This window comes from Lissotriton helveticus, chromosome 5_1, assembly GCF_964261635.1.
Source record: "Lissotriton helveticus chromosome 5_1, aLisHel1.1, whole genome shotgun sequence".
Lineage (NCBI taxonomy): Eukaryota > Metazoa > Chordata > Amphibia > Caudata > Salamandridae > Lissotriton > Lissotriton helveticus.
The window spans coordinates 1822050284-1822077840 of NC_136065.1; the positions used below are offsets into that span (position 1 = coordinate 1822050284).

Sequence of the window (27557 nt, forward strand, 5' to 3'; positions counted from 1 at the left end):
TCAGGGGAAATATAAAGCGCTTACCTTACCATACCTGGAGGAATACCTTACACTAGGTTAACATGTGTGGTAAATACCCCACTCGATTGTGGAAACTCAAATTGGGCCCAAATATTAATATAAAAGTGAAATATACATCGTCTGAAAAATATAATAATTGATATTACCAAGATCGACTTAGTAACATGTAAAAAGAAAAAGATTCCCCAAAGTGTTCATGAAAAGGGTGAAACAAAAGACCTTTCTAGGAAAATGTTCTCGGTGGAGGCGTGTGTTCCTGAACTCTCTTTCATGGTGGAAAAAAGGAATCTAAAATTGCAACGGGTGGGTAGGTGTTGCGACTTCTACTGCTTTCTAACTTCTTATGAAATGGTTGCAACAGCTAAGGAAAAGATCAGTAATGATAAGTAAAGGCTACTAAATAGAGTCTTCTGATCTCATCAACGGACAAGGGAATTATTTACCCAAGCATGTGATTGTGTGCTCAAATCATTCCTAGATAACATATATTCTTTACAGATCGAGGGCCAATTAACTTCCTTAATTCTCAATACCCAGATATAGTGTCTTTGCTGATGATGTGCAGTTTGTGGGTGAAAGGCCCTATCCACTGTGTTTCTGGTGCTTAGCTGTGGAGATGTACGAACCGCGTTTATTTAAAACAACATACTGCCCTTGTTCAAATGCAGAAATGTACCTTCGAAATAGCTTGGGATTGAGAATCGACTTGTGATCATTGAGATTTCCGAGCGATGGCCACTGGGTCACCAAAGGAGTCACCATTTCCTTGCACTGGTTGGACAAGGTAGGGTTGTCGCATGGAATCAAACCGGTCCTGAAATCAAAGAACACAGTGTAAAAGGAAGGAGAAGAGAGCTCACAAAAAAGAGATCAAGGACTTTTCTTTAATTACTCATTGGTTAGTGTTCCGCCAATGCTTAACTTGTAAAAGAATACGTGCTGGGGTGCAAAGTTCTGCTCAGAAGCATTGGGGTTATGTTCTTGAAGGCATCACCCCCCCACCCCCCTTCCCTCCCCAGTGTGGTGGACAGGGAGCACCGGAGATGCAGGACCCATCTGTGGGACACAGGACGAGTTGAAAGTGAATTATGGATGCAGCCCCCTTCAGTGTGGGACACAGGATGAGAAGGTGAAAGAGATTAAGACAGCTCCCGCTTCATTGTGGGACATGGGACGCTGCAATAGATGGAGGCAGCCCCCTCCCCTCAGTGTGGTACATATGAGGCAGGTCACTTCCACTGTGGGACATGGAGCACCAGAAGTAAAATTGATGGAGGCAGGCCACGCCCGCTGCGGGAGATAGGAAGCTCTGGGCCTGAAAAACTCGAAGCAGTGCCTATTTAGTGAGCTCCTTGAGAGTACTATGTGTGGCTGAGCAGCTGCGGTACTTTACGCCTGCCCTTCATTTGGCAACATCATCCAGCAAGAGATCGAATCTGTGTAGGAAAGAACTTGGTTTTGGGGAGGGTATCTCTCTTGACAGGCAGACTTACAGCTGTTCTTGCAACTCTAGGATGACTCCTTCAAGTTCCCGTTTCTCCATCTGGTTCTGTATTTTTACTTCTTCCAATCGCAACTGCAATCTCTTGTTCTCTGCCTCCAAGTCCTTCAGTTGAGATTCCCGGAGACGCACCAATTCCTCCAGGTAGCCCTGCAAGATACAAAAACAGCAAAATTACATCTTTAGAGTTTTCCTTGGCAACAATTTGTAGACACCTCAAAGTGTAAGCAAGGGTTCGTGGCTGTGGTCTAGAGGACACTGCAGGAGAAAGATAACGCAGAAGACCAAGTTTTCTTGATCTGTCTCGAGGGCAGAGGTTTCGCAAAGATTGTGGATGTGGCTAGTCTGAGCAGGTTCTGTCCTTATGAGTTTTGCATATAAATGTAGGCACTAGGAACACACATGCTGATCTCAGGGGACTTGTATGCAGAATTTTATGACCAGATGCCAATAATTTAAGGCAGTATTATTGTTTTACAGACAGCCGACGACATGCTTCTAGAAGGGCCTAAAACATGACTTTGAGTAGTACCAATGGCATGTCCACAAAGAAACTGTTAATTCTTTCATTATTGTTTTACAGACAGCCGACGTCATGCTTCTAGAAGGGCCTAAAACATGACTTTGAGTAGTACCAATGGCATGTCCACAAAGAAACTGTTAATTCTTTCATAAATCTACTTGACCAAAGTCTCGACCATGGTTATTGCCTTGTTTGACAATTATTTCACGTCGACATATTTTTCTAACTCCAGACCTCCAGTCCTCCCGGCTAAAGCTAAGACATATTAATAGTAAGCACCAATAATGGCCAAAAATTGAATTCCAAACTTCTTTTCAAATTAAATATTTCATGCCACATGCTTTTTCATACTATGTACCTTAAATAATCCAAACATACTTGAGCACGGATACCACCTTTGCCATGGAGGCACGGGTACATGCATTGCTCCTGCCTGATGCTGAGGCGGATACAAGCCCTCCGATGTAACCTCTTTCCAGTGCGTTGGGGACTCGATGAGCCCAGTATGATGGACTGGAGGGAACCATCCTTCCTGCGTTATAGAGCAGGCTTCTCTGGGGCACTGTGTAACCCACTTCTCATGCGTTCCCGTGGTGCTGCCTGGCACCCGGTAGCAGAGCCTTTCTGGCTCAATACTGTCTGGACAGAATAACTATCACCTATACCATTCTCTGCCTCAGAGAGCCTGGGAAAAGCAAGACAGCCTCTCCTTTCCTCCCAAGTGAAGGAAGACATTTGTGGAAAGCTGGTACTTGGCTTGGCTTGGCTCTGGGTTGAAGCCAGTGCACTCAAAGTACACTACGTATTGGCTCCCAAAGAACACTAGATTGTGCTCCATCTGCCCTCTACAATGCAAGGGTGATCAGATATTTGCTGTAGACAGATCCTCTGTTCCATGTGGGATCTGGAAAAAAAACCTCTTCTGCAGCGCCTGGCTGCAGTGACCTGACCAGAAGAAGGGTAGTGCAACTGCCTTGTGAGGGAAAGAAGAGTGCCCCTACCTGCCAGGAAGATCTTGACAAGACCAAGCTGACTGAGAATATATGTGGGGGTAAATCCACTCAACCACGAAACTCTTGCAGCCACCTGGCCAGAATCATCACCCACAGCATCTCCAGAGGTCATCAATCTGCAGATGTGTCAAAAAAAATACATCTGTGGTTAATCTGCATCTTCACCGCATCTGCATGCCTCAACCTTATGGTGTCCTCATTTACTGTTGGTTATCTCCAAAAAGGCTCACTGTAGCATTGGTTGTAGTCTGTCACCCAGAGTCTAACCCACATTTTTAGTTTCCTGAGAGAAAAGGTCGAGTCATCAGCTTCAGTGGGAGCTCCAGATATAAGTACCATCTCTCCAAAAACATTTAACTCCAAACTGTTTGCTTCCAGATCGGGCTCCTAAAGATTGTTTGCCTTGAAGCACTGTTATTGATTGCTTACCCAGTTCTACGTTTTGTTCCTCTCATCCTACAAAAACTTGCGAACTTAAAAAATATGTGCAAGTCCAGTTTGCCCTAAACTGTTCTCAGAACTCTCAAAGAACAGGTCCACTCTGCACAACTTATGGGATTCTTGGTGCCCAGAAAAAAACTATAGAGACTTGATATTAGCCATCGAAAAACATCACCAAAGACGTTTATGGAACTCTTGCATTTAATTTTTGAGTGGTGGGTTTCTGGGTGAGGGTTTTCAGTTTGTTTGGCTGAAAACTCAGCTGCAGGTGAGAAACCCATTGTGTTGTTCAGCTTTGCACCGAGAGCTCATGACAAACGCCAGAGTGCAGGCAGAGCATAAGTCACAGGAAACCTTGAATCTCCCTCTCTGGTATGTATTCCCCACTAAATGAGACGTGTTGGCAAAATCTATAGTAAAGTCTCTAGAACTAGATGTCAAGCCTCAATTAATAAACAGTGGTATCGTGAACCGGTCCAACAATTCGCCTATAAGATAAAACTGGCCACAGGGCCTTTTGTCATTTTTTGTTGCCATAAATACGTTTGTGGTCTTATCTTTGCCCCAGACTTTGCTGGTACCTTCTGGTCTTTAATGTTTAAGTGCCATATTTGATTATTTCTATATGTCCTGTGGACCATTAAAATGTGCTTACTCTCTTCCAGCAAAACACAGCTGCTCTTCCACGCAGAGGACAAGTCACAGCGATGACTGTTAGTCACTGTGGTGGAGACATGATTACCTTCTGAGCACATAAATTCCTATTTGTAAAGCAAAAACATATCACCTATTTAATGGTGTCAAGGTGCTGGGGCCATCAGGGAGATTAGGTGAGCTATTGCTCAGAGTCACATGGTGCTGAGCAGGCGCTGAGGATCGAACCGTGAGCCCCGTACTCTGAAGTCAGCCGCTGTAGCCGCTGCGACACACATCTCCATCTCCAACGTATAGTAAATACAAGGCAATACAAATATATAATATTTCCAAGTCTTTTATTTCTGTGTTATGAGTTCGCCCGGATACCTTTATTTAAATGGAGCCTGGCAAAGATTTGGATGTATCTTGGAGCAACCGTCCACCTAATAGGGCACCTTGCTGTCAAATACCATAGAAAGATACAAAGGGAACACATAAATAATAGGGCACAGAATCTGCTAATCGGGGAAGTTGTAAGTGCTTTCCTGGGGGATTTGTAAATGTGAATGAAACATAAAGGAAAAAAATCAGATCATTCCAGCATTTGGGACCTAAGTAGTAAAATCAATTGACCACCTGGACGTTAGAAATGACGGATATGTAAAAGCAAGAGAGAGAAGCCAAAGCATGGGGACACATATGGTTGCTTAGGCCGTTCAGTACCAGAAAAAAAGATATGCATTATGCAAGCAGCTTTGAACTAGGTCCATTAAGCCACCGCCAGCCAATGAAGATGCCTCCACACAACTCACATATGATGAGTCTTTTTTAGCCAGCGAATCTTGCAGACAGCAGAGTTTTACATTTTTCCCAACTTCTTAGTCGCAGATTCTAGATACAGCTGCAATAATCTAACTAGGCTGAAAACCAAGCTGTCATGGATCCAAGATGGCCTAAAGAGCTTTTTGGTCATTGTCTTTTCCTTGAAAATACTATGGTTATGCAAGACTCCAGGTACCTTTTGTGCATAGACAATTCGAAACTTTTGCTCCATCTTCCTGCATTTGTTGTACCAGCTGTCGTCGTCTGTAACCAGCGGCATGTACGGGTGCTCGGGTGTGCTCTCCTCACTTGTGCTGCTGTCAACACTTCTCCGGTCCTCCTCATCACTTAGGTAATCATAGCTAGCAAAAGAGAAGTCAGAGATGGTGAGGTTTAAATGCACAGCTATTTGCAGTTAGCAGTGCAACAAACATTGGACAGATTATTTTTCCCACTAGCTCTGTTCAGGCAAAAACATGGATGCCCCATGTGAGATATTTTGCCTCGTTTTTTTGCATCTTAGATCCTTCATCGATCTAATGCATTCACCTTAATCCATTGCTTCACAAATGCACTTCACTACATTCACGTATTTTCTAGCAAATCCTTAATAAAGGTCAGTGCAGCATCTGCCTACCCATATAGACTTCCACTCGCCAAACACTTTCATTCATCCCTCATTCACTCTACCCAAGCCCTCTCTACATCCATCTATCCTCCACCATCTATGCATCCCTCCATTCCATCCAATGTCACACTGACTCTTACCTTGTAGTTATACTTTATAATAATTTCTCAATGATGGCGGTCGGCTGCCAATAGAGCTCCGGAGTCACCCGGGGATTAAATCCTGATACTGGGCCCCTGCGGGAGCCTAGACTCGCCCACAGGTGCAGGGAATGGTGTGGATGCCTCTGGGAAGGTCCGATGATTGGAAATATTAGTAGTCGGCCTGAGACGCAACGGTGATGGGACGAGGCCTGCTGAGGCGTCCCGCGTTTGCCAGCCGGGCGATAGAGTATGGGCGTAAGTGATAAGAGACACGGCCTGTCTCGACGGAAGTGACCGTGAGAGGTGCCGGTGAAGGGTCGCTCCGTCGCATCTGCTGGCCGAGGGACTCCGGATGGTGCGGAGCTTCTGTGGAGACATCGCCGCTGGATTGGAGGTGCGGTGACGAGGCTCGGAGGGGGACTACTACGCGACTAGGACGGGCCGCGAGGCCGGAACTGCCCATGGCGTCTGCTCCCCATTCTGGGGCGGTCGAGCCCCACAGACAGTGAAAATCCTAGGGCGCGAGGCCGATGAAATAGAAGGCGGCGGTGAGTTCTAGAAAGGGTGAGTGTGGAACGTTTCCCCCTCGCCCCCCCTGAATTCTGACAGTGCCCGGCGATCCACATTTCCAACCTGATCTGAGTGCGGACATTCCCTTGACCGAAGAGCTGTGAATCAGGAGCCAGCGTGAGAGTGCCTGACCATTGGGAGATTGCCCAGAGCGGGAGGAGTGAACGAGGGCCCGCGGCGGGCCGAGACGGAGTGGTGAAGTCCTTATGGCAGCCTGTGGCGATTAGTGGATAGGGGACGTGCTGCAACAGGTGCCTAAGCCTCGAAAGTAGAGGCCTGAACACGACGGCTTGGTAGTGGTGGACCCCTCCCGGATATTAATGGGCTGATTGTGTACTTGAGGGCGGACGGACCCCGCCCAGGGCTACAGGAACAGGCAATGTTGGGGAACCGCCAGCGGACAAGTTGGACTTGATTCTGAAAGAAATAAGAGAATCCAGAGCAGAGATGGAACAACAGCTGGGGGCCCTAACTACAAATCTGTCCCTCTTGAAAGCAGATCATGGCAAATTGGCAGATAATGTGAAGGACCAGAGCCTCGTCCTTGCAGATCTTACACCGACAGTGGCGGACCACTCTTCCTCCATACAACAACTCCAACAACAGGTGACCTCACTGACGGATGGGGTGGAAGATGCGGAGGGGAGAAACCGAAGCAGTATTATACGCGTCATAGGCCTGCCGAACCGATGTGAGGGAACTCGTGCAGCGGACTTTATGGAGCAATGGTTCCGAGACCATGTTGCCACTGAAGGTCTGTCTCCTTACTTCTGTGTGGAGCGAGCACATAGGATCCCGACTGGCCGACCCAGACCTGGCCAGCCGCCTCGACCGCTGATAGTGAAGATCCTTACTACCGGGACCGTGATGTCCTATTGCAGAGGGCTCGAGAGAAGTCACTTATCCAGTTTGAAAATCACAGAGTATCCTTATATCTGGATTATACCACTATGGTCCAGAAGCAGCGCTCATCGTACCAACCGGTGAAGAGAAGGCTACAGAGGGCCGGGCTGAAGTATGCACTTCTCTTTCCTGCCCGGTTGAAGGTCATCCACAAACAGAAGACACACTTTTTTGAAAGTCCCTCAGATGTTGAGGAATGGCTGGAAGTCATGGACTTAAACGGGAGCCAGGACTCTGCTCAGGGATGATCCGGTCAGGCTCCGGAGGACGAATCCGGCCAGGAGGAGAGAGGGTCCCTTGAGCCCGGTGGGAGGAGTGGACGTTCTGGCCCGTCGCGAAAGCAACAGAAAAAGGACCAACTAGGAGCGCTGGCGACAGCAGGAGCCTTCCGTGAGGACACAGAGAAGATCGGGACCGACTCAGAGGACAGTACGATTCATTCTGATTCTGATCACAGCGCCGTCCTATTTCCCACTATCGCGCCCAGAGCTGCTGATGATATAGTAGATAATTGAGGACGATGGCGGACCGATTTGATATAGAAGCACAGAGTCAAAATGAGTGGTATCCTTTATGTAAAAAAAGTCGCTATTGTTTGATTCATTATGCTGGTCCATTATGTACCATGCACTGGAAATTGGATGCCTGTTGTGAGATGGGGGGAGATATACATCTAGATTCTGTCCTTAAAGTTCCGGGTATTGATGGTGAGCCTAGATGAGACATTCCCTCCATATGACCGCCTAGTCATCCTGAAGACCTTTCCCCCCATTCCCTTACCACTTGTTACCATATATCCTTATTTCCCCGGGATGATCTGCCGTTGAGCTAAAGGAACTGAACATGAACGATGAAACGACGGTGCTAGCGCTTGGCCACCCCCCCATTGGCGTATGCACCATAATTTGGAATGATAAGTTTGTTATTCTAATGTTGGGCCCAGTGTTGTTCAAATGCTGTGCCAAGTTTGGTTGGTTTTTAGATTTGGTTTCAGGGTATAGGGACTCCTGGTTGCTTCATACAGAGGATAATACAAAGGGGCTACAGTTATTCTTACATGAGATGGAGGACACACATGGCTGAGATTGCAGGGACATACCAATTTCTCACCTGGAATGTGCGAGGTTTAGGGGCAATCCAAAAGCGTCATCGAATCCACTCATTCCTCCTTAGACACCGCACACAGATTGCATTCCTTCAGGAGTCCCATCTTACTGACATTGAGTCTCAGAAATTAAGAAAGAAGTGGAGAGGTATGGTCTACTCCACGACATACTCAGCCTTTTCTAGGGGAGCAACTATATGGGTCCGTCACGGGATACCATTTGTGGAGGTGGAGAGGAAGGTGGATGACCAAGGCAGGTACATCTTAGGGAAAGGTACACTGGACGGGAGGTTGATAGTCTTGGGAAGTGTATATGCACCGAATTATGATCAGGATAGGTTTCTACACAAACTAGGTTTGGCACTTTCAGAGTGGGTCGAGATACCCTGGGTGTTGGGAGGGGATTGGAATGCGGTTTTAGATTTGAGTATGGACAGGTCACACCCTCCCCTACAGGCCGCCGGAGCGACCAAGTTGACTGACCTCTTTGCTTCCTGGGTTGAGGGTTGGATGTTATGAGATACATGGAGGGTGTTATATCCTACCCACAAAAAATATTCGTTTTATTCCCTCCTACAAAATTTACACACTAGAATTGACCGGTTCCTGTGTTCAAGATCGATAATTACCAAAGTGGAGAAATCAGAATATTTAGCAAAAACATTCTCCGACCACAGGCCCTTAACTCTTACACTCCTCTGTGGTAGGGTGCCGACTCCGTGCCTACCTGCAGACTTAACCCATCTCTCCTAGAGGATCCCCCCTTTCGTGCATCTCTATCTGATGCTCTCACTGATTATTTTAGAGAGAACTGGAATTCTGCTTCTTCGAACCTGGTGGTTTGGGATGCCATGCCATGAAAGTCGTGATCAGGGGTGCGGCAATAGGACAATTAGTGGGGGCTAGGCAGGTGATACATAAGAAACTTTGCGAGGTGGAGGACCGATTGAAGGCCCTGGAGCGGGAGGCAAGCCTTGATCCTGGGAAGAAGGGAGACCTACAGATGGGGTACATTGACCATGCAGAGGTTTTAGAAACACTGCGGACGATAGATTACAAGGAATATTTACGTCGTCAACACACGGAAGCCGATAAGTCCGGTACACTACTGGCCCGGTTGGTACGTGATCAGCCAGACCCACCGACCATAACCCAAATACATGACCTGACGGGTACCTTGGTCTGTACGCAAGTGGAGGTGAATCAAGCCTTTTATGCCCATCTGAGTGGCCTCTATGCGCCCATAGGCCTAGAGGACCCAGTACAAATTACCGAATTCCTGCGAGATCTTCCCTTCCTGGTCCTGACGGATGACACACAAAAGACGCTCAAAAGCCCTGTTACGCAGCACGAGATACGTGCTGCGATCAAGAACCTTAATCGTAATAAAACGCCCGGTATGGATGGGTTACCGGTAGAGTTCTACTTGACTTATTCAGATATCCTCGTACCGGTTCTTGAGAAGGTGTACAAAGTGGCGTTCGAGGAAGGACAATTACAGGAATCAACCATGCAGGCCCTGGTTACATCCACACCAAAGCCTGGCAGAGATACTCTAGACATGGCTAATTATAGACCTCTCTCCTTGCTCTCGATGGAATACAAGATCCTTAGCAAGGCCCTGGCCATGCGCATTCAATCTCACCTCACTACACTTATACATCAGGACCAATGCGGCTTCCTTCCAGGGCGTAGTACATCGTTGAACACACGTAGATTGCATGCCTTAATGTCGGCCACGCCTCAGGACCTTCCGCGTGCGAGCTGTATGGCGCTCGATTTGAAACAAGCATTCGACTCTCTGGCCTGGACTTTCATGTTCGAATCGCTGAAACGCTTCGGTTTTCCGGACACCTTCATACGTTGGATACGCTTATTGTACGGCTAGGGCGCGCACAGGCCGGTATGTCTCCGAACGCTACACAGTGCACAGGGGCACCCCACAGGGATGCCCCTTATCCCCGATTTTATTCGTACTGGCACTGGAACCTCTGGCGTTGGCCCTACGCGGCACCATGGACCGGATGGGCATCCCGATAGGGGGGACTCACCATTTGATATCTATTTACGTTGATGATATCATGATATACCTACGTGACCTAGAGGCAGATCACACTGCGATCTCCAACATCTTTCAGCAATTTGAAATAGTGTCGGGCCTAGAAATCAATCCTGGAAAATCGGTTGGATTCTTCTTTAGGGAAGGACTGCATGCCGCTCATATCCGTTTTGAAACGTATCCGATTCCGGTAGCCCCTGTTTCCTTTAAATATCTGGGCATACAAGAATATAGGAAGCTTGAAGACCAAATAGATGGGAACATCAAACGCGCCATTACACGACTCCGCGGTAGCGTGGGATTCTGGACTTTACTACCCCTGTCCGTAATGGGCAGAGTCGCTATTTCTAAAATGATTATACTCCCCCGCTTATTGTACTATTTTGTGAATATACCAGTGATCCTTCCTGAACATATATTTTAATTCAATCAATACTCTCTTGATCAACCTTATCTGGGGCACTGGTTGGAGACGTATCAGTTTGCGTAAACTCCAATTGAGAACCAGGCTGGGGGACTTGAGGTACCGGATTTCAGGAGCTATTACTATGCCAGCCAACTCCAGTGGCTATCATATTGGATCGCAGGCAGGAACTTACATGAGATTGCCTTTACGAGAGAGCACCTGGACCGTGGGGAACTCCATTCCCTGCTGTTACCGAAAGCCCGGATCCCCCCGAAGTGCTCTCCCCTCCTGCACTCAGCATTAACATGCTGGAATAAAGCCCTGTCATACACGTCCACAGTACCGCCTTATGCGGCGAATATCCCGTTGCTGGGCATTCCGACACCGCAGGGTAGACTTACACGAAATGCTTTGCGGATTTGGACGGAAAACGGGGTTGAAGAAGTGGGGGCCTTTTTTGGCGATGAAACGATGTTGGACCACGACTCCTTCATGCAGATCACGGGGGCCCCTCCAAGATTATACCTATTACACGCCACGGTATCTCACTATATTAGGACCACATGGGCACCTTTAAGACTAAAGCCTACGCAACATGAACTGGTCTACTTGATGTATTATATGGGGGCAGGGGGACACCTTGTACGCTGGCTCTACACTGGGATCAGGGAACATGCAGCAATTCCGCTTACGACTCTTAGGATGACCTGGGCTCAGGATACTGGTTCGGAACTAACAGACAAGACGTGGTAGCTTATACTGGAGCACCCGAAAAAAGTATCACGTAATGCTAAATTCAGGTTCATTCAGACGATGGTTCTCCACAGGGCATATTTAACTCCTAAGCGAATACATCGTATGTTCCCAGACTCCTCACATTGCTGCCCCCGTTGCCAAGGCGACAAAGCTGATTTCATTCACATGCTGTGGTCCTGCCCGTGATTACTGAGCTACTCGGCTGAACTGTGCCAGACACTCCATACGATTACACAATTACCTGTTCCGGTGGAAGCCCTGTATTGTTTGGTGGGGGTACGTAAGAGATCTAAGTCATTGAAGGTTAAACTAAAATTCCTAGACCTGGCCCTGATTCTGGCGATTAGGTGCATAACGATGAGATGGAAGTCCGCCAGGCCCCCTAGGTTAACTACATGGCAATCGGACCTAGTACAGTGGGGTCGGGCAGAGGGTGCGGCCTTAAGGAGAGAGGAGGAGAGAGGTCATGGGAAACAACCCATAGCGATGGAGTGGGATGCGATGATACTGAAATTGGAAGGATTGGATTCAATCATTCCTCAGGTAGCTGGGTCACAATAGTCTGCTCAGGGTGGAGGAATTTGGCTGGGAGGATGCCCCACCCCCACAGGAAGGTGCACATGATAATTATACCCTGATGCTGCAGCTCGACAGTCATTATTGTTTGCCCTAAGAGAATCACCTAGATGATTCTGAAGCAACCAGGAGAGGGTGGGTCAGAGGAAGGGGGTGAGTTGGGGGAGGATGTTCATTGTTTTAAGAACGATACTGTTCCGTATAAGGCGAACTTATAAGATGTAGTCAGTGTGAGGAACTGACAGCTGACGATGATGGAACTTGCCCTGTTTTTTCCTTATTTATGAAACTTTGTTAAGAGACTGTACGCATGCAATACGAAACAGGAGGTTAAATATAGTAACACAAACAACAAAAACAAAAAACTGACTGTGATATGCGCATGTCCTGGTATAAATGTAAGTTCTCACTGCAGTCACCAATAAAGAGTTTTAAAAAAAATTATAATTCCTCAATGCATGCATGAAGCTACCACTTGTATGAACACTATTCCTGCATGATTTGGAGCTGTTCTGTAACACTGATGGGAACCCATGATTGACATGAAAGCACCTCAGTTCATTCCATATCCCACCTTTTAACATTCTCACACCTCAAAGTAAGATCAGGTCTCAATTTTTCTTTCTGTTTCTGATCCAGGAAGCAGGGAGATGGGTGGATCTCACAGATTCATAACTGCTGATTAATGTTGCCCTCTAGGGCTTGGGCTGAGCTTTCTTCTTCTCTCCACCTGTACATTATCTTTAATCGCCTTGACCATCTTTCGTCCACACCATTCCTTCTCCTAGTCAATATCTTTGGTTCCTACTACTTTCCCTCCTTGAGTTTTTCTGTTCTTAGTCTTGGTTGAGCTCACCATTTAATTATGTTCTTAAATATATATTTGACAGTGTGGGGTCACTTCCCACCTAGATAACTCAGCTAGGAAATTAGCAAAGAACCCGTTCATACCAGGTTTAAAAACTAGGAGATTAGTCAAGGGATACTTTTACGCATTAATGAAACAGCTAAGGAATCAGCTGAAGCAATCTGATGCAATGGCAAAGAGGTAGATAATCATTTTCTGGGAACAAAGCTGGAAAATAACACTAAGTTTCACTAAAATCTGTAATGAGACAGCAGAGAACTCACACAGCTGGGTCGCCATGCAACCGTACTACCACTGCAGCAACCATTTCATGCCTCAACACAGCTTGAAGAGCCACCAGTGGGTCACTTCATGCTACGATGTAGCTGGAAGATCCACGGAGGGGTTGCATTTATGTTCTCTTAATACAGCTAGAACATGGGTTATTGCACCACTTCATGCTCTAGTCTCGCTTCTGTGGTTTAATATGATGTGCGAGCTGTCGCTTTACGCAATGCAGTACTAACAGCTGATCGCTTTATGCTATGGCAACAGCAGGAAGATAGGCTATGAGTCCTTTCATTGGCTGCTAAAGTGGATTGAAAATTCGTAAATCATTACCTTTGTGTGAACTTCAGGTATGGAGTGTAGTCTATCACAACAGGTGTCTTTCCATCCATCACCTCCCCTTTCAGACAGAAACTGAGGAGAGATCAACAGAGAGCAAGAGAAAGAGATAAACTGGATCTTCTCATTGAGAGTGCACATATTTTGATCCCTCCAGCCTGCAACCCCTTTACTGTAATATTTGCCATGGAGAATGGTGTGTGAGTACATGGGACAAATGATCATTAAGATGAAAGTGTTGGTTAAACTTTGTATTACTGACTTGCAGGCAACAGTGTACACATGTGGTAAAACCATGACCTGACGTATGTGAACAGTGCCTGTGGTGGAGCTACAGAAATAGTCTACAAGAACTGTCTTTGGAGGAAATACGGAAATGGTCAATGAACACTGGCCGCGCAAAATAAGAAGTAACATGTGTAAAAACATTAGTCATGACTGGGCCACGGAATGTATGCATAAGCATCACCTGTGATCACTATAGATCCAATGGTGTATGAGTACTAGTCAATATAGAACGACAGGAAACTATGTGTGAGACATTAGTTGTAATGGAACTACAGAGAATACTAAGTCATCATTAGATGGACTATGGACAATTGTGCATCAACACATGGTGTGGTTGTGCTATAGAGAATCACACATGAGCATTAGCTGTGATGGTGGAAAAGTATGTGGACCTGGGTGGGATAGTACCAAACAGGATACTATATGAGCATTAACTGGGTGGGATACATATAAAATGATCAGGGTCGGACTGGGACAAAAAATAAGCCCAGCCACCAAAATAAATGTAGGCCCATTTGCAAATCAGATAGCTAAAAAGTAGCCCACATTTGAAAATCAGGGCAGTTTTGAACTTGTAAAGACACATTTATAGAGGTTTTTCAGGGTATGAGAGAATGCACGCGTTTGTGCTTGCTATAGGCAGTGTTTGTGGTAATAATGGGGAAATCAACAATTAAAACTGACCCACCAGAGCCTAAAACAGACCCGCACACTGACCATCAGACTAGCCCTTCAGGCATTGCGTGATTGCCCAATAGGCCGGTCCAACCCTGGTAATGACTGATAGATATGCATTGGGTCTAAAGGAACAATGCCAAATGGTAACTGCACATAGCCAGGATTTTATCTGTCATAGCTTAAAGTTACAGCCCATTGACTGGGAGGGAATGGTGTAAAAGCATTGAGTGCTATGTAGATATACAACTGACTCCCAGGTGGACTGGTTGTGTAGAGCTTTTATCCAAAAGTTTACAATTGCTGCTGTGGAACTGCCAATGCTCCTATGTATCAGGACCACCCATGCGGAAAGAAATTCAAAATGCATTTAAACTGCATTTTAGATTGCATAATTTTTATTATTATGACTAATTCTCTGCAGTGAGGTCCTAAGTGTAATTGCTTTTTGCTGAATAGATGTGGTCGTGCTTTCAGAACACTTGCTTTGTAATGTTCTGGGACCTTTGGATGCTGTGTGCCCCTACCTGAAGTCAATGGCACTAAGTCCAATCAGCATTCCCGTTAGCACCGTGGACTCTTCGCGCAGCATGATCGCACCGTCGTCGTAAAACCTTCTGCGGGAAGAAATAGAGGCTGTTATCCCTGGGACAGGCAACTATCCTGAGAAGCATTACATACCTCAAAGCAAAGACAGGTGATGTGGTTTAGTGATGTGAAAAGAGCTTTCCCAGTAACTACAACCACAGAAAGTAAATACACATTTGTTGAATCAAATTATGAAATTAGTGTGTGACTCTCCATCACTTACATTTAAGTGGGAAATGCTCCTTGATGGCAAAAGAGGTATTTGAAATGACTTGGTTAAGACTGAGAAGACTGCTGGACAACCTTTGTCTTACAATGAGTACCATAAATTATGAAATCACCTTTGCATCCTTGAAAATACAGATCATTTGTTATTCAGCCGAATCAATGAAACTGCAAACAAGAATACAGGAAATAGAGTGGTGTCCTTGCACCCAAGCAGATGATACTGGGCAGGTTTAGGAGAGACTTGCCAGTGCTGTGACAGGTGTGTATGTAGCTATGCATGTTTGTGTGGTATGAGGTTGGTTCCTCACCTGGTCGTCCGTGTGTCCCGCAGCGCGGTTGCTATGTATTCCGACAACCGTTTTTCCATCAGCGCCAATCGTATCCAGGCTCGGCCCTGAAACATACAGAAGTTATGGATACATCTGCATCTTTTTTTAACCACACAGCCTTCCATGGCAACCTCGGAGCAGAATAGAACTTACAACACATATCCGTGCCCCTACGGCAGATGTACCACTGAAACAAGAGTAAGTGGATAGTGGAGTTCTCAACAATGTATTTTATTGTATCTTAAGTTATTTTAAAGGGCTCCTAACCACCTTCCAGTGGCCACGTGGCACAAAGAACATGTTTGTCTACAGCGAGAAAATGCAGTGAGTGATGCTATGCAGTGTGTAGGTTGGGTTTTGGGGAGTGCTTTTGTGCACTTGGGTGCGCACGTGTATGAGTGTGTGTGTGTGCAATGTTCTTTGCAAATGAATGAAGCTCTTCGTAAATGAGGATAGGCTTTGTACGTGAAGGATGCTCTTTGTGAGTGAAGGATGCTCTTTGTAAGTGAAGGATGCTCTTTGTAAGTGAAGGATGCTCTTTGTAAGTGAAGGATGCTCTGTGTAAGTGAAGGATGCTCTGTGTAAGTGAAGGATGCTCTGTGTAAGTGAAGGATGCTCTGTGTAAGTGAAGGATGCTCTGTGTAATTGAAGGATGCTCTTTGTAAGTGAAGGATGCTCTTTGTAAGTGAAGGATGCTCTGTGTAAGTGATGGATGCTCTGTGTAAGTGAAGGATGCTCTGTGTAAGTGAAGGATGCTCTGTGTAAGTGAAGGATGCTCTATGTAATTGAAGGATGCTCTATGTAATTGAAGGATGCTGTTTGTAAGTGAAGGGTGCTCTTTGTAAGTGAAGGATGCTCTGTGTAAGTGAAGGATGCTCTGTGTAAGTGAAGGATGCTCTGTGTAAGTGAAGGATGCTCTGTGTAAGTGAAGGATGCTCTTTGTAAGTGAAGGATGCTCTGTGTAAGTGAAGGATGCTCTGTGTAAGTGAAGGATGCTCTTTGTAAGTGAAGGATGCTCTTTGTAAGTGAAGGATGCTCTGTGTAAGTGAAGGATGCTCTGTGTAAGTGAAGGATGCTCTGTGTAAGTGAAGGATGCTCTGTGTAAGTGAAGGATGCTCTGTGTAAGTGAATGATGCTCTGTGTAAGTGAAGGATGCTCTTTGTAAGTGAAGGATGCTCTTTGTAAGTGAAGGATGCTCTTTGTAAGTGAAGGATGCTCTGTGTAAGTGATGGATGCTCTTTGTAAGTGAAGGATGCTCTTTGTAAGTGAAGGATGCTCTGTGTAAGTGAAGGATGCTCTTTGTAAGTGAAGGGTGCTCTTTGTAAGTGAAGGATGCTCTGTGTAAGTGAAGGATGCTCTTTGTAAGTGAAGGATGCTCTGTGTAAGTGAAGGATGCTCTTTGTAAGTGAAGGATGCTCTTTGTAAGTGAAGGATGCTCTGTGTAAGTGAAGGATGCTCTGTGTAAGTGAAGGATGCTCTGTGTAAGTGAAGGATGCTCTTTGTAAGTGAAGGATGCTCTGTGTAAGTGAAGGATGCTCTGTGTAAGTGAAGGATGCTCTGTGTAAGTGAATGATGCTCTTTGTAAATGATGGTGCCCTTTGAGAGGGGGTGCTTTTTGCAAATGAAGCACATGATTTGTAACTAGAGAATGTTCGTCAAGTGCAGTATGATCTTTGTAATTGTCACATACTCGACTCTCTAAATAAGTTGAGAGCTTGTCAAAGACAGCCAAACTCTCTGCAGATCTTGGCCCACAACTCATAAGTAGGAATGATCAGAATGCTATCTCATTGGTTGCCTATCACCCTGCTCCTCAAAGATCACGAAAAACCATAGATCTTACGGGGCAACACAAACTTTTTGATAGTGGATCAAAATAACGGAATAGAATCTTCATCAATTGTGTATTAGTTGGAACTGCACGTTAAATAGAATCCATGGCTGTAATTTACTTCCCAAAGTATTTTTTTTTATATCCCATAAATAAACTGCCACTGACCTTTGCCCTGGAAGTACTAATGTTCTCCATGTTTTCAATGCTGCTGATACAGTTGTTTGGAACTTTGTTGCAGGCCACCCGGATATAATCCCAGAATCCTCTCTGACCATCGGAGCTGAACCAGCTTACAGGACCTGCAAGCAATAGGAAGAGGTGAAACAAATGCAAGACAAGCAGGCTGAGAGTACATAATAAGGGAGGGTGAGAGTATAGGCATGGAAAAGTGAAGGTAGGGTGTGTTAAACTGAGAATGAAAAGGAATGTGAGGGTAAAATAAGAATTAAATAGAGAGGCGGAGAAAATAAATAGAAGAGAGATAGGGGAATATTAAGAGGTAAGAAGCGAGAAAGAGATATGAAAGGGACAGCAAAATAAAAAGAGACAGTCAAGGACATAATGCTTCCAGGCTAGTGCCACTGAAATGCCAGTCAAGACTGATACCTGACCGACCTTTCCACAACTGTAATGAATTTAAGATGTACTAGCCACTTGGCAAATCTCAACAAACATTGTATTTACGTCTGTCCACCTCTGGAGGTAGGGTGAGAAACTATGAGTTGAAGAGACACGGAAAAGAAAGTAGAAGTAAATGACAGATAAATGTGGTACAGAACATTAGAAAGTTAGAGAGAGAGAGAGGGCAATGTAGCTAGATGGTGCAGAAAGGTAAAGGAGGAGCAGAAGTGACAGGGAACCTTGCATTTTTATACGCTGTGTGATTCTCATCCGATATGTGGCTAGCTCTACCACCAATTCTCAATTGCAATGCAGCACTTATATACTCTGTTCATTGATATCATGGTCTTTTATGGAGCTGGCCTGGAATTATTCAGGTTTGCTGTCTGAAAGGCAATGCCCGGGTTGTGTTCTGGGATTCTGTGTGCGGGTCGGTGATAGTTAGATATCTGATGCTCCAAGCTCAACCAGCACTTTAACACCTGTCCCAACAACACATCTAGAACCCCAATGGGAGGATCAGCTGGAATATGTGTAGTATTTGCCTTCTCACAGCAACAGACAGAAACACGTATTGCAGCTGCCATTTTTTGTAATCTTTTACCTCCATGCTTACCACTGAGGGAGACCACCTCTGAGTCCTATGTAGCTTAAGTGTGTTATTTATGTTGTAGTAAGTAGTATACGTAAAATGTAATCTACTCAGTCACAGCCTGTGTGTAAGGATTCCACCGTCTCCAGTTCACACACCTACCACAGAGTGTGAGACCCAGCCACAAGCTTCCATCCGTAGTCCCCGAAGCGACACTCACCAAAAATGTGAGACAGTTTTCGATAGGTCTGTAGGTTCTGCAGTGGAGTGGTGGTGGTGGGGCAAGGAGAGGGGGGGGGGCTAATGGATTTTCAGAGCCGAATCCAAGTTTGCAATTAAGATTCCGAAGGAGGCACCACAGTCTCCTTATACCTTACACCTCACCGATGATTGCCGAGCTCCCCTCCAATGGAACAAAGCACAGGGGCCTTCTACAAGACCCTCCTCTTTTTTGCAAGGGTGATCTGTTGTTCATTCCTAGAGACTCAACAAAGCTGGGTTGCAGTGTGCTTCTGTGCTGCCACGGAAGGGCAGTATCAGACTGATGAGTTCCTGGCAAAAGAATCTCATACATCCAGATGTTGGCGGTGGCACCTGAAATACAACTCTGTAAGAGACGAGCAGCCACACACTCGGGGTCTTCGTAACAAGCTCCAGGAGAGTATTTTGGATGGACATTTTGAACTACTGCTGAGACATTCAATTGCTTGCTAACCAACCAGTGCCAGCTTTGCAGGACTTAATTTTCATCATTAGACTTGACAGCAAATGAAGAAAGGTGCAAAAGGAAGAAAGGAAGAGGAAGAGAAAGATAGGAAAACATCGGCAAATCGAGAAATCAGGGATGAAAAAAGACAATTTAAGAGTGAGATAATGAGACAGTAAGCACAGGCTGGTGAAGGAAGAGCCCTCTTGCTCTGCAACCTCGGCATTCAGCAGCATCAGTATGAAAAACCTTGAGTCCCTGCACTTTTGTTTTACAAACTGAGCTCTGGTATTGGTAAGCTCATTTCAGGACTTGCATCAGGAATTACTGCAAGAACCAGACTAGGGTACTTAAAGGATAACAACACTCTTGTTGCCTGATGGAGTAACCTGTTGTTTTGAGGAAGCGATAGGAGAGCTATGCGATTTATTAAAATGTAGAACCATGTCTGCCAGTGTGTGACTATATCCTGGCAGATTTCCAAAGGAAGGTGGGCATGCAATTTGAAGAAATGGGGCCTGATTTAAACATTGGCGGATGGGATACTCCGTCACAAACTTCCGCCGTATTATGTGCCATAGGTTATAATGGACTTGTAATACAGCGGATGGGAGATCGGCCACGTTTGTGTCAGAGTTAACCACCCGCCAACGTCTAAATCAGGTCCATGGCCAGTTTCATTTCACAGCTGAGTTAAGACATCAATAAGAATGTAGAGTCTAAATTAAATTCTTCTGATAGTCTTCAGTGGCCTGGATATTTAAACGTATGTTAAAGGCAATCTTTCCTTTGGAATACTTTTACATTTTAGCACTTTCGGCGATAGTGAAGCTTATCTGACCCCAAAACAAAGCAAATTTTGAAAAATAAAAATCAATACAGAAAAAACCTAACTATGTAACATGGCCAGAGAATGTTTCTTTATTGACCATTGTTGATAGGTTGAATTTTTCAAATGTATAAACACAATTCAAAATATGTGGTGGAAAATCGCGAAAGGGTGAAGATGATGTGGTGGTTAGTGCAAGGTAGGCTACACTGCAGAGTAGGCAATCAAATGAAATAAGGATATTTTCCTATGAGCATGCAGATAAATATATAATGCACAATAAGGGGGGACAGGGAGCCACAGAGAGGTCCAGTACCCTTGGTCCCGAGAACAAATATGTGTGTATGTTACACTTTTTTACGATTACTCGTTACCAATGTCACTCTATACACCTATGGATGCGTGACACAACTATTGATAGGAGCTTTGCATTGCGCTCCAAGCATGTGTATTTACAATTGCTTCGTTAAAGTGTTGCTGACTCCCTGTGGGCTACCAAGAGTATGTTTAATATCTGATTATCTTCCCCCTCTCATTCAGGCTGGATTATAGGACAACCGCATTAGGTTCACCCTCTACTCTGTATTTTTTCAGCTTACAACTGCGGGTGAATAGCATTCGGTAATCATTAGATAACAGCACTTATACTCTCAACCATGAGTAGGGATACTCTTTTCTAACTTCCATTTCAGTCCTCATGAAAAGGCCTAGGATCCCTCCTGGACCATTGAGGCATGAAACATGTCGACTTACATGAGCCACACTACCTGCACTCGTCATTAAATTGTTTCTCCTCATCATTAGGAGCTAACAATCTATATATTGCTTTTATCCTTACCAGGGGGACCCCAGAATTTATCGGTTTTTGGGTACTCCTATGGTATTTTTAACTCACTATCTTCAATGTCCCACTACCGTACTCACAATCACTGCTTTTTTGCATAAAGTCTCCGCTAGTTAGCCCTCTCTGGGAGGGCCCGTGGGGTATTGCAGTGGTCAAAACCATTTTAACTTTAAGTAAATTGATGCCACAATCTGCTGATCAATGCTCTTCCTTCTGTGTTCAGAGCATTTTTCAGGAATGCGGGTTCCTTTTTTCTTGTGACGGGGAAAGAAGCTTCTTTTCTTATTCACGCTGGGGTATTTCTTTCCTGCTCGTGTATTTGGTAGAGGAACATTCAGTTTTGTAAATAGGCAGATGATAGTGAGGAACAACACAGGGTCCCACTATATTTGAAAGTACAACTTCTTAAAAAAAGATGATATTATTTCAGTGCTTCTTCTTATCCCCCTCTGAAGTCAAATCAAGCCCCTGCCTTCAATTGGACCATTACTCTTTGCACAAGGTACTCAACAAAGGAAACAGTGATAATGCATGTATGTGCATTCACTGTTGTTGATTGGCTCATCGACACTCTCAGAGCTATCAAACTGCAAAACTACATACAAACATTGGCATGATCTATCTTCTACGATAGATTAATCTTTTAGGCACAATTAAGGTAATTATTCCTATATATAATTTGAGGCAGGCATGAAGATAAATGCCCACGAAGAGATAGCATAGAGTCACCAGCCAGAGATGGAGACAAAGGACAGATAACAAAGCCAATACAGTGCCTGTGCAAGGTTCTCGAAAGTAAAACACAACTGCTGGGGTAAAGTTCAAGGACTCTTTACTAGCTCACTGCGAGCCAGAAGTGAATGCAGATTGACAGCTAATTAAAGAAAACAACGTCCCTTTTCACAAACGGGAGAAGCATCAATGCCCCACTGCTGTTCTCTCTTTCAGTGCCTGCTGTAGTCAAATAACAGGGATAAATACAATGTATCACTATCATCCACAGAGCATTCTTTGAGAGTAGAGTCTGCAGCCAATCCAAGACCAGACGTCATTGGCACCCTAGCTGTTCACCCCAATAGATGAAGCATTGAGATAATTCAGGAAAGCAACATCATGCATGAAACATGAAAAGGTTTTAGCATGGTAACTGTTCATATATTTAATGCTGTGGATCTAGGGTACAGGTCACATGTACTACCTTCTCCTTCAAGAAACAACTTTTATTAGTACCATATCCACCTGCAATGCATCAGTTTCCTTGGCAAATGCAGCCGGTACATTACTGATCAATGCAAACACAATAAGATGATGGACAGAGCGCTGAAACTTTTCCAGATACTCACCCCCAGTTACTATTTGATCTGAGTTAAATCCATCATCGTTGTTTAGATCACTTTGCCACCGCAGTTCAGACCCAGCTATACAAAATCAGTCTTGACCCTGTTCCTCATGGGAACAGCAGTCAAGCCCCAACTGCCAGGCCAGGTCCTCCCTGGACCGTAAACAAACATCCTAGGACCGGTATCGGAATAACACCCCATATCAGCCAGGCTAGCTTGAATTCAGTGGCAAAGTGAGCAAGGGACCTACGTCTGGGCATACTCTGCCAACCTAGGGCGAACAAAGCAAACACAAGGAGATTATGGACGGAGCACTGAAACTTTTCAGACACTCACCCCCAGTCTCAGATGTGGGTTGAATCCATCCTCCTTTTTTAGCTCACTTCGCCACTCCTGTTCAGACCCAGCTATATGTAAATCAGTCTGACCCTGTGCCTCATGGGAACAGTCCAGCCTGAACTGCCAAGCCAAGTCTTCCCCTAGACTGGAAACAAGCACCCTGAACAGGGGTGGTGAAGTGAGCAAAAGAACAATGATGACTTCAACTCAGATCTAATAGTGACTGGGGGGTGAGTGTCTGAAAGGTTTCAGTGCTCCTTCCATCATCTTATCGTGTTTGCTATGTTACCGATCAAACATCTTATTGCCATTAGATCTTGTTACCTGCAGCCTGCACATTTGTTTTGCATGCAATGATGTATTCAGCCGATTCATGCACCAGCTTTCCTCGACTCTAATATTTGGATAGGTTTGAAGGGCTTCTAGATTGATGTTTACTTTCAGAATATTTTCTCCCCTAGTAACTTTCTTTGCACCCGCTACCCCACTGATCATTAGACTCTCACTGTCTGCATCCATGGAGAGAAGTAAAACATATGTTGTTTCAGAGGGCACTTCTGGTGTTCAAGAGCTAGAAGAGGAAATGTTTGCCATGAATGTAAGTAGTTGAGCACACAAACGTTGTCAGCAAATGTATACATTATCTAGGGTATCCACAGGAGTACATGAATCACAACATTACTGTAGCAATTTGGGATTTTGGGGCAGGGTACGGACACACACACACACACACAATTAATCAATCAATCAAACAAACAATCAGTGGATTTATATAGCGCGACTAATCATCCGAGAGGGTATCCAGGTGCTTGAGGGTCATGATGGATTAGTGGGGATTGTGAAGATGCTGCTCCTTACCTTTGAACCGGTGGCTCAAGATCTGCTCCAAAATGGCTGCAAAGTTGATGAACTCCTCAGACGATTCATCAATGGGCTCTGCCGTGTACTTCTCCAACAGGGTCTTCACGGAGAACCTGCAGAAAACAAGCACATACAACAGGCGTGTGAGAGCTGGAGGAATCAGTTCACATGTATCACAGGTATGCCATACAATGGAAACCTTACGAGCCACGAGCGGGTATCTCTGCCTAAATGTCTAGTGACCTAAACATCATTTACGAAAATATTATCCATTTGGAGTCAACAATAGAAATTCTACACCCAGAGCAACATTTTTGTAAACAATATTTAGGCCACAATATTTATGTTAGACAATATTTTTGTTAACAATTTTCTTATATACAAACATCAAACATACAAATCACATGTATGTAAAAGAGCAGAGAAAGCATTACAACTATGTGGTGCGAGCAGAGGACACAGGTATACAACATTCATTACAACTATGTAAGATTTGAACCTTATACACCATTGATATGTAAGAGAGCAGGAGGTACATACATTGCAAGTATGTAATAAACCAGGGAAAAGGCTTATTAGACGGATCTGTAGTTGATGCAGAGTGCAACAAGCATTGGCAAAGCTAATAGGTCTGGAGTTGGCTGACAGTTTTTTTGGCTTTGTAAATTCTTTTCTTTGGTTTTTCAAGGTGTTCATTACTTTAGTTTTAGGGAATCACCAATATTAACAGAAAATTTACAGAAAGGAAAATCATTTTTTGGTCTCAAAAAGCCTACATTACCATTCCAATTCCTGGCACTGAAGGGAGCTACTTGGGTTTGAGACTGTGCTTGTTGTGAAAAATTAGAATGCTGTCACTCACAGTGAAGTTAGCCAATGGCTGAAGTGGATTGATCTGCTGCTCCATGCTGTATTCTGCAGTGGGCGGAATACAAAAATGAGTGGCACAACAACAGACCAATCGATGAAGAGGACTGGCCGAAAAGAGTATATAATATAAATAATTTTAGTAAAATCATAGGGAATTGGCTAATGTCATACCTATTCATAAAGGGGGTGGTGATGGACAGAGCATCTGAATTAAGCAGAAGACTCCTACCCAGTCGAGAGATCAGGGCTTGATCCATCACCGTTTTTTAGCTCACTGCACCATCCCAGTTCAGAACCTGGCTACATGCAAATTAGTCTGTCCCTGGCCCAGTGCATCATGGGAACAGGGCAGACCAAACTACCAAGCCAATTCTTTACTGGAAAGGAAACAAGCTTCCGGGGACCGGTTTCTGGCATTACAGCCGTCTGTAATGCCAGAAACCGGTCCCCGGAAGCTTGTGATGGATCAAGCCCTGATCTCTTGACTGGGTAGGAGTGTTCTGCTTAATTCAGATGCTCTGTCCATCACCACCCCCTTTATGAATCGTTTTGGCCACTATAGGAGTGGAAGGGTATGCTCAGACATGAGTCCCTTGCTCACTGCACCATCAGGATTCAAGCAAGCCGGGCCGAAGACGGCTGTAATGCCAGAAACCGGTCCCCGGAAGCTTGTTTCCTTTCCAGTAAAGAATTGGCTTGGTAGTTTGGTCTGCCCTGTTCCCATGATGCACTGGGCCAGGGACAGACTAATTTGCATGTAGCCAGGTTCTGAACTGGGATGGTGCAGTGAGCTAAAAAACGGTGATGGATCAAGCCCTGATCTCTTGACTGGGTAGGAGTGTTCTGCTTAATTCAGATGCTCTGTCCATCACCACCCCCTTTATGAATCGTTTTGGCCACTATAGGAGTGGAAGGGTATGCTCAGACATGAGTCCCTTGCTCACTGCACCATCAGGATTCAAGCAAGCCGGGCCGAAGACGGCTGTAATGCCAGAAACCGGTCCCCGGAAGCTTGTTTCCTTTCCAGTAAAGAATTGGCTTGGTAGTTTGGTCTGCATGTAGCCAGGTTCTGAGCTGGGATGGTGCAGTGAGCTAAGAAAAGGTGATGGATCAAGCCCTGATCTTTTGACTGGGTAGGAGTGTTCTGCTTAATTCAGGTACTCTGTCCATCGCCACCCCCTTTATGAATCGTTTTGGCCACTACAAGTGTGGAAGGGTATACTCAGATGTGAGTCCCTTGCTCACTGCACCATCAGGATTCAAGCAAACCGGGCCGAAGACGGCTGTAATGCCAGAAACCGGTCCCCGGAAGCTTGTTTCCTTTCCAGTAAAGAATTGGCTTGGTAGTTTGGTCTGCCCTGTTCCCATGATGCACTGGGCCAGGGTCAGACTAATTTGCATGTAGCCAGATTCTGAGCTGGGATGGTGCAGTGAGCTAAAAAACGGTGATGGATCAAGCCCTGATCTTTTGACTGGGTAGGAGTGTTCTGCTTAATTCAGGTACTCTGTCCATCACCACCCCCTTTATGAATCGTTTTGGCCACTACAAGTGGGGAAGGGTATACTCAGATGTGAGTCCCTTGCTCACTGCACCATCAGGATTCAAGCAAGCCGGGCCGAAGATGGCTGTAATGCCAGAAACCGGTCCCCGGAAGTTTGTTTCCTTTCCAGTAAAGAATTGGCTTGGTAGTTTGGTCTGCCCTGTTCCCATGATGCACTGGGCCAGGGTCAGACTAATTTGCATGTAGCCAGGTTCTGAGCTGGGATGGTGCAGTGAGCTAAAAAACGGTGATGGATCAAGCCTTGATCTTTTGACTGGGTAGGAGTGTTCTGCTTAATTCAGGTACTCTGTCCATCGCCACCCCTTTATGAATCGTTTTGGCCACTACAAGTGTGGAAGGGTATACTCAGATGTGAGTCCCTTGCTCACTGCACCATCAGGATTCAAGCAAGCCGGGCCGAAGACGGCTGTAATGCCAGAAACCGGTCCCCGGAAGCTTGTTTCATTTCCAGTAAAGAATTGGCTTGGTAGTTTGGTCTGCCCTGTTCCCATGATGCACTGGGCCAGGGTCAGACTAATTTGCATGTAGCCAGGTTCTGAGCTGGGATGGTGCAGTGAGCTAAAAAACGGTGATGGATCAAGCCCTGATCTTTTGACTGGGTAGGAGTGTTCTGCTTAATTCAGGTACTCTGTCCATCACCACCCCCTTTATGAATCGTTTTGGCCACTACAAGTGTGGAAGGGTATACTCAGATGTGAGTCCCTTGCTCACTGCACCATCAGGATTCAAGCAAGCCGGGCCGAAGACGGCTGTAATGCCAGAAACCGGTCCCCGGAAGTTTGTTTCCTTTCCAGTAAAGAATTGGCTTGGTAGTTTGGTCTGCCCTGTTCCCATGATGCACTGGGCCAGGGTCAGACTAATTTGCATGTAGCCAGGTTCTGAGCTGGGATGGTGCAGTGAGCTAAAAAACGGTGATGGATCAAGCCTTGATCTTTTGACTGGGTAGGAGTGTTCTGCTTAATTCAGGTACTCTGTCCATCGCCACCCCTTTATGAATCGTTTTGGCCACTACAAGTGTGGAAGGGTATACTCAGATGTGAGTCCCTTGCTCACTGCACCATCAGGATTCAAGCAAGCCGGGCCGAAGACGGCTGTAATGCCAGAAACCGGTCCCCGGAAGCTTGTTTCATTTCCAGTAAAGAATTGGCTTGGTAGTTTGGTCTGCCCTGTTCCCATGATGCACTGGGCCAGGGTCAGACTAATTTGCATGTAGCCAGGTTCTGAGCTGGGATGGTGCAGTGAGCTAAAAAACGGTGATGGATCAAGCCCTGATCTTTTGACTGGGTAGGAGTGTTCTGCTTAATTCAGGTACTCTGTCCATCACCACCCCCTTTATGAATCGTAATGTCATACCTAAACAAGCACTAGCAAAGCCTACATAACTGAGATTTGCTGTCAGCCTTTTGACTTTGTCAATGCTTTTTTATTTAGTCATGTTTTGTAAAAATGTATTGTTGAGGAGCTACTGAACCCT

At 45.3% G+C, this 27557-nt stretch overlaps 1 protein-coding gene across 1 annotated transcript in view; it reads right to left on the minus strand.

Annotated features, from left to right (window-relative positions):
* The window catches only part of RUNDC3A (RUN domain containing 3A), a 103557-nt gene that overhangs the window by 11943 nt on the left and 64057 nt on the right, over window positions 1–27557 (minus strand). The window contains exons 2-9 of the mRNA XM_078645184.1: window positions 23649–23764; window positions 17685–17818; window positions 15665–15750; window positions 15068–15157; window positions 13572–13652; window positions 5154–5319; window positions 1515–1672; window positions 698–835 (exon numbers count right to left, since the gene is read on the minus strand). Coding sequence (XP_078501310.1) covers window positions 698–835; window positions 1515–1672; window positions 5154–5319; window positions 13572–13652; window positions 15068–15157; window positions 15665–15750; window positions 17685–17818; window positions 23649–23764 — 969 coding nt within the window. The remainder of the gene's footprint in view (window positions 1–697; window positions 836–1514; window positions 1673–5153; window positions 5320–13571; window positions 13653–15067; window positions 15158–15664; window positions 15751–17684; window positions 17819–23648; window positions 23765–27557) is intronic.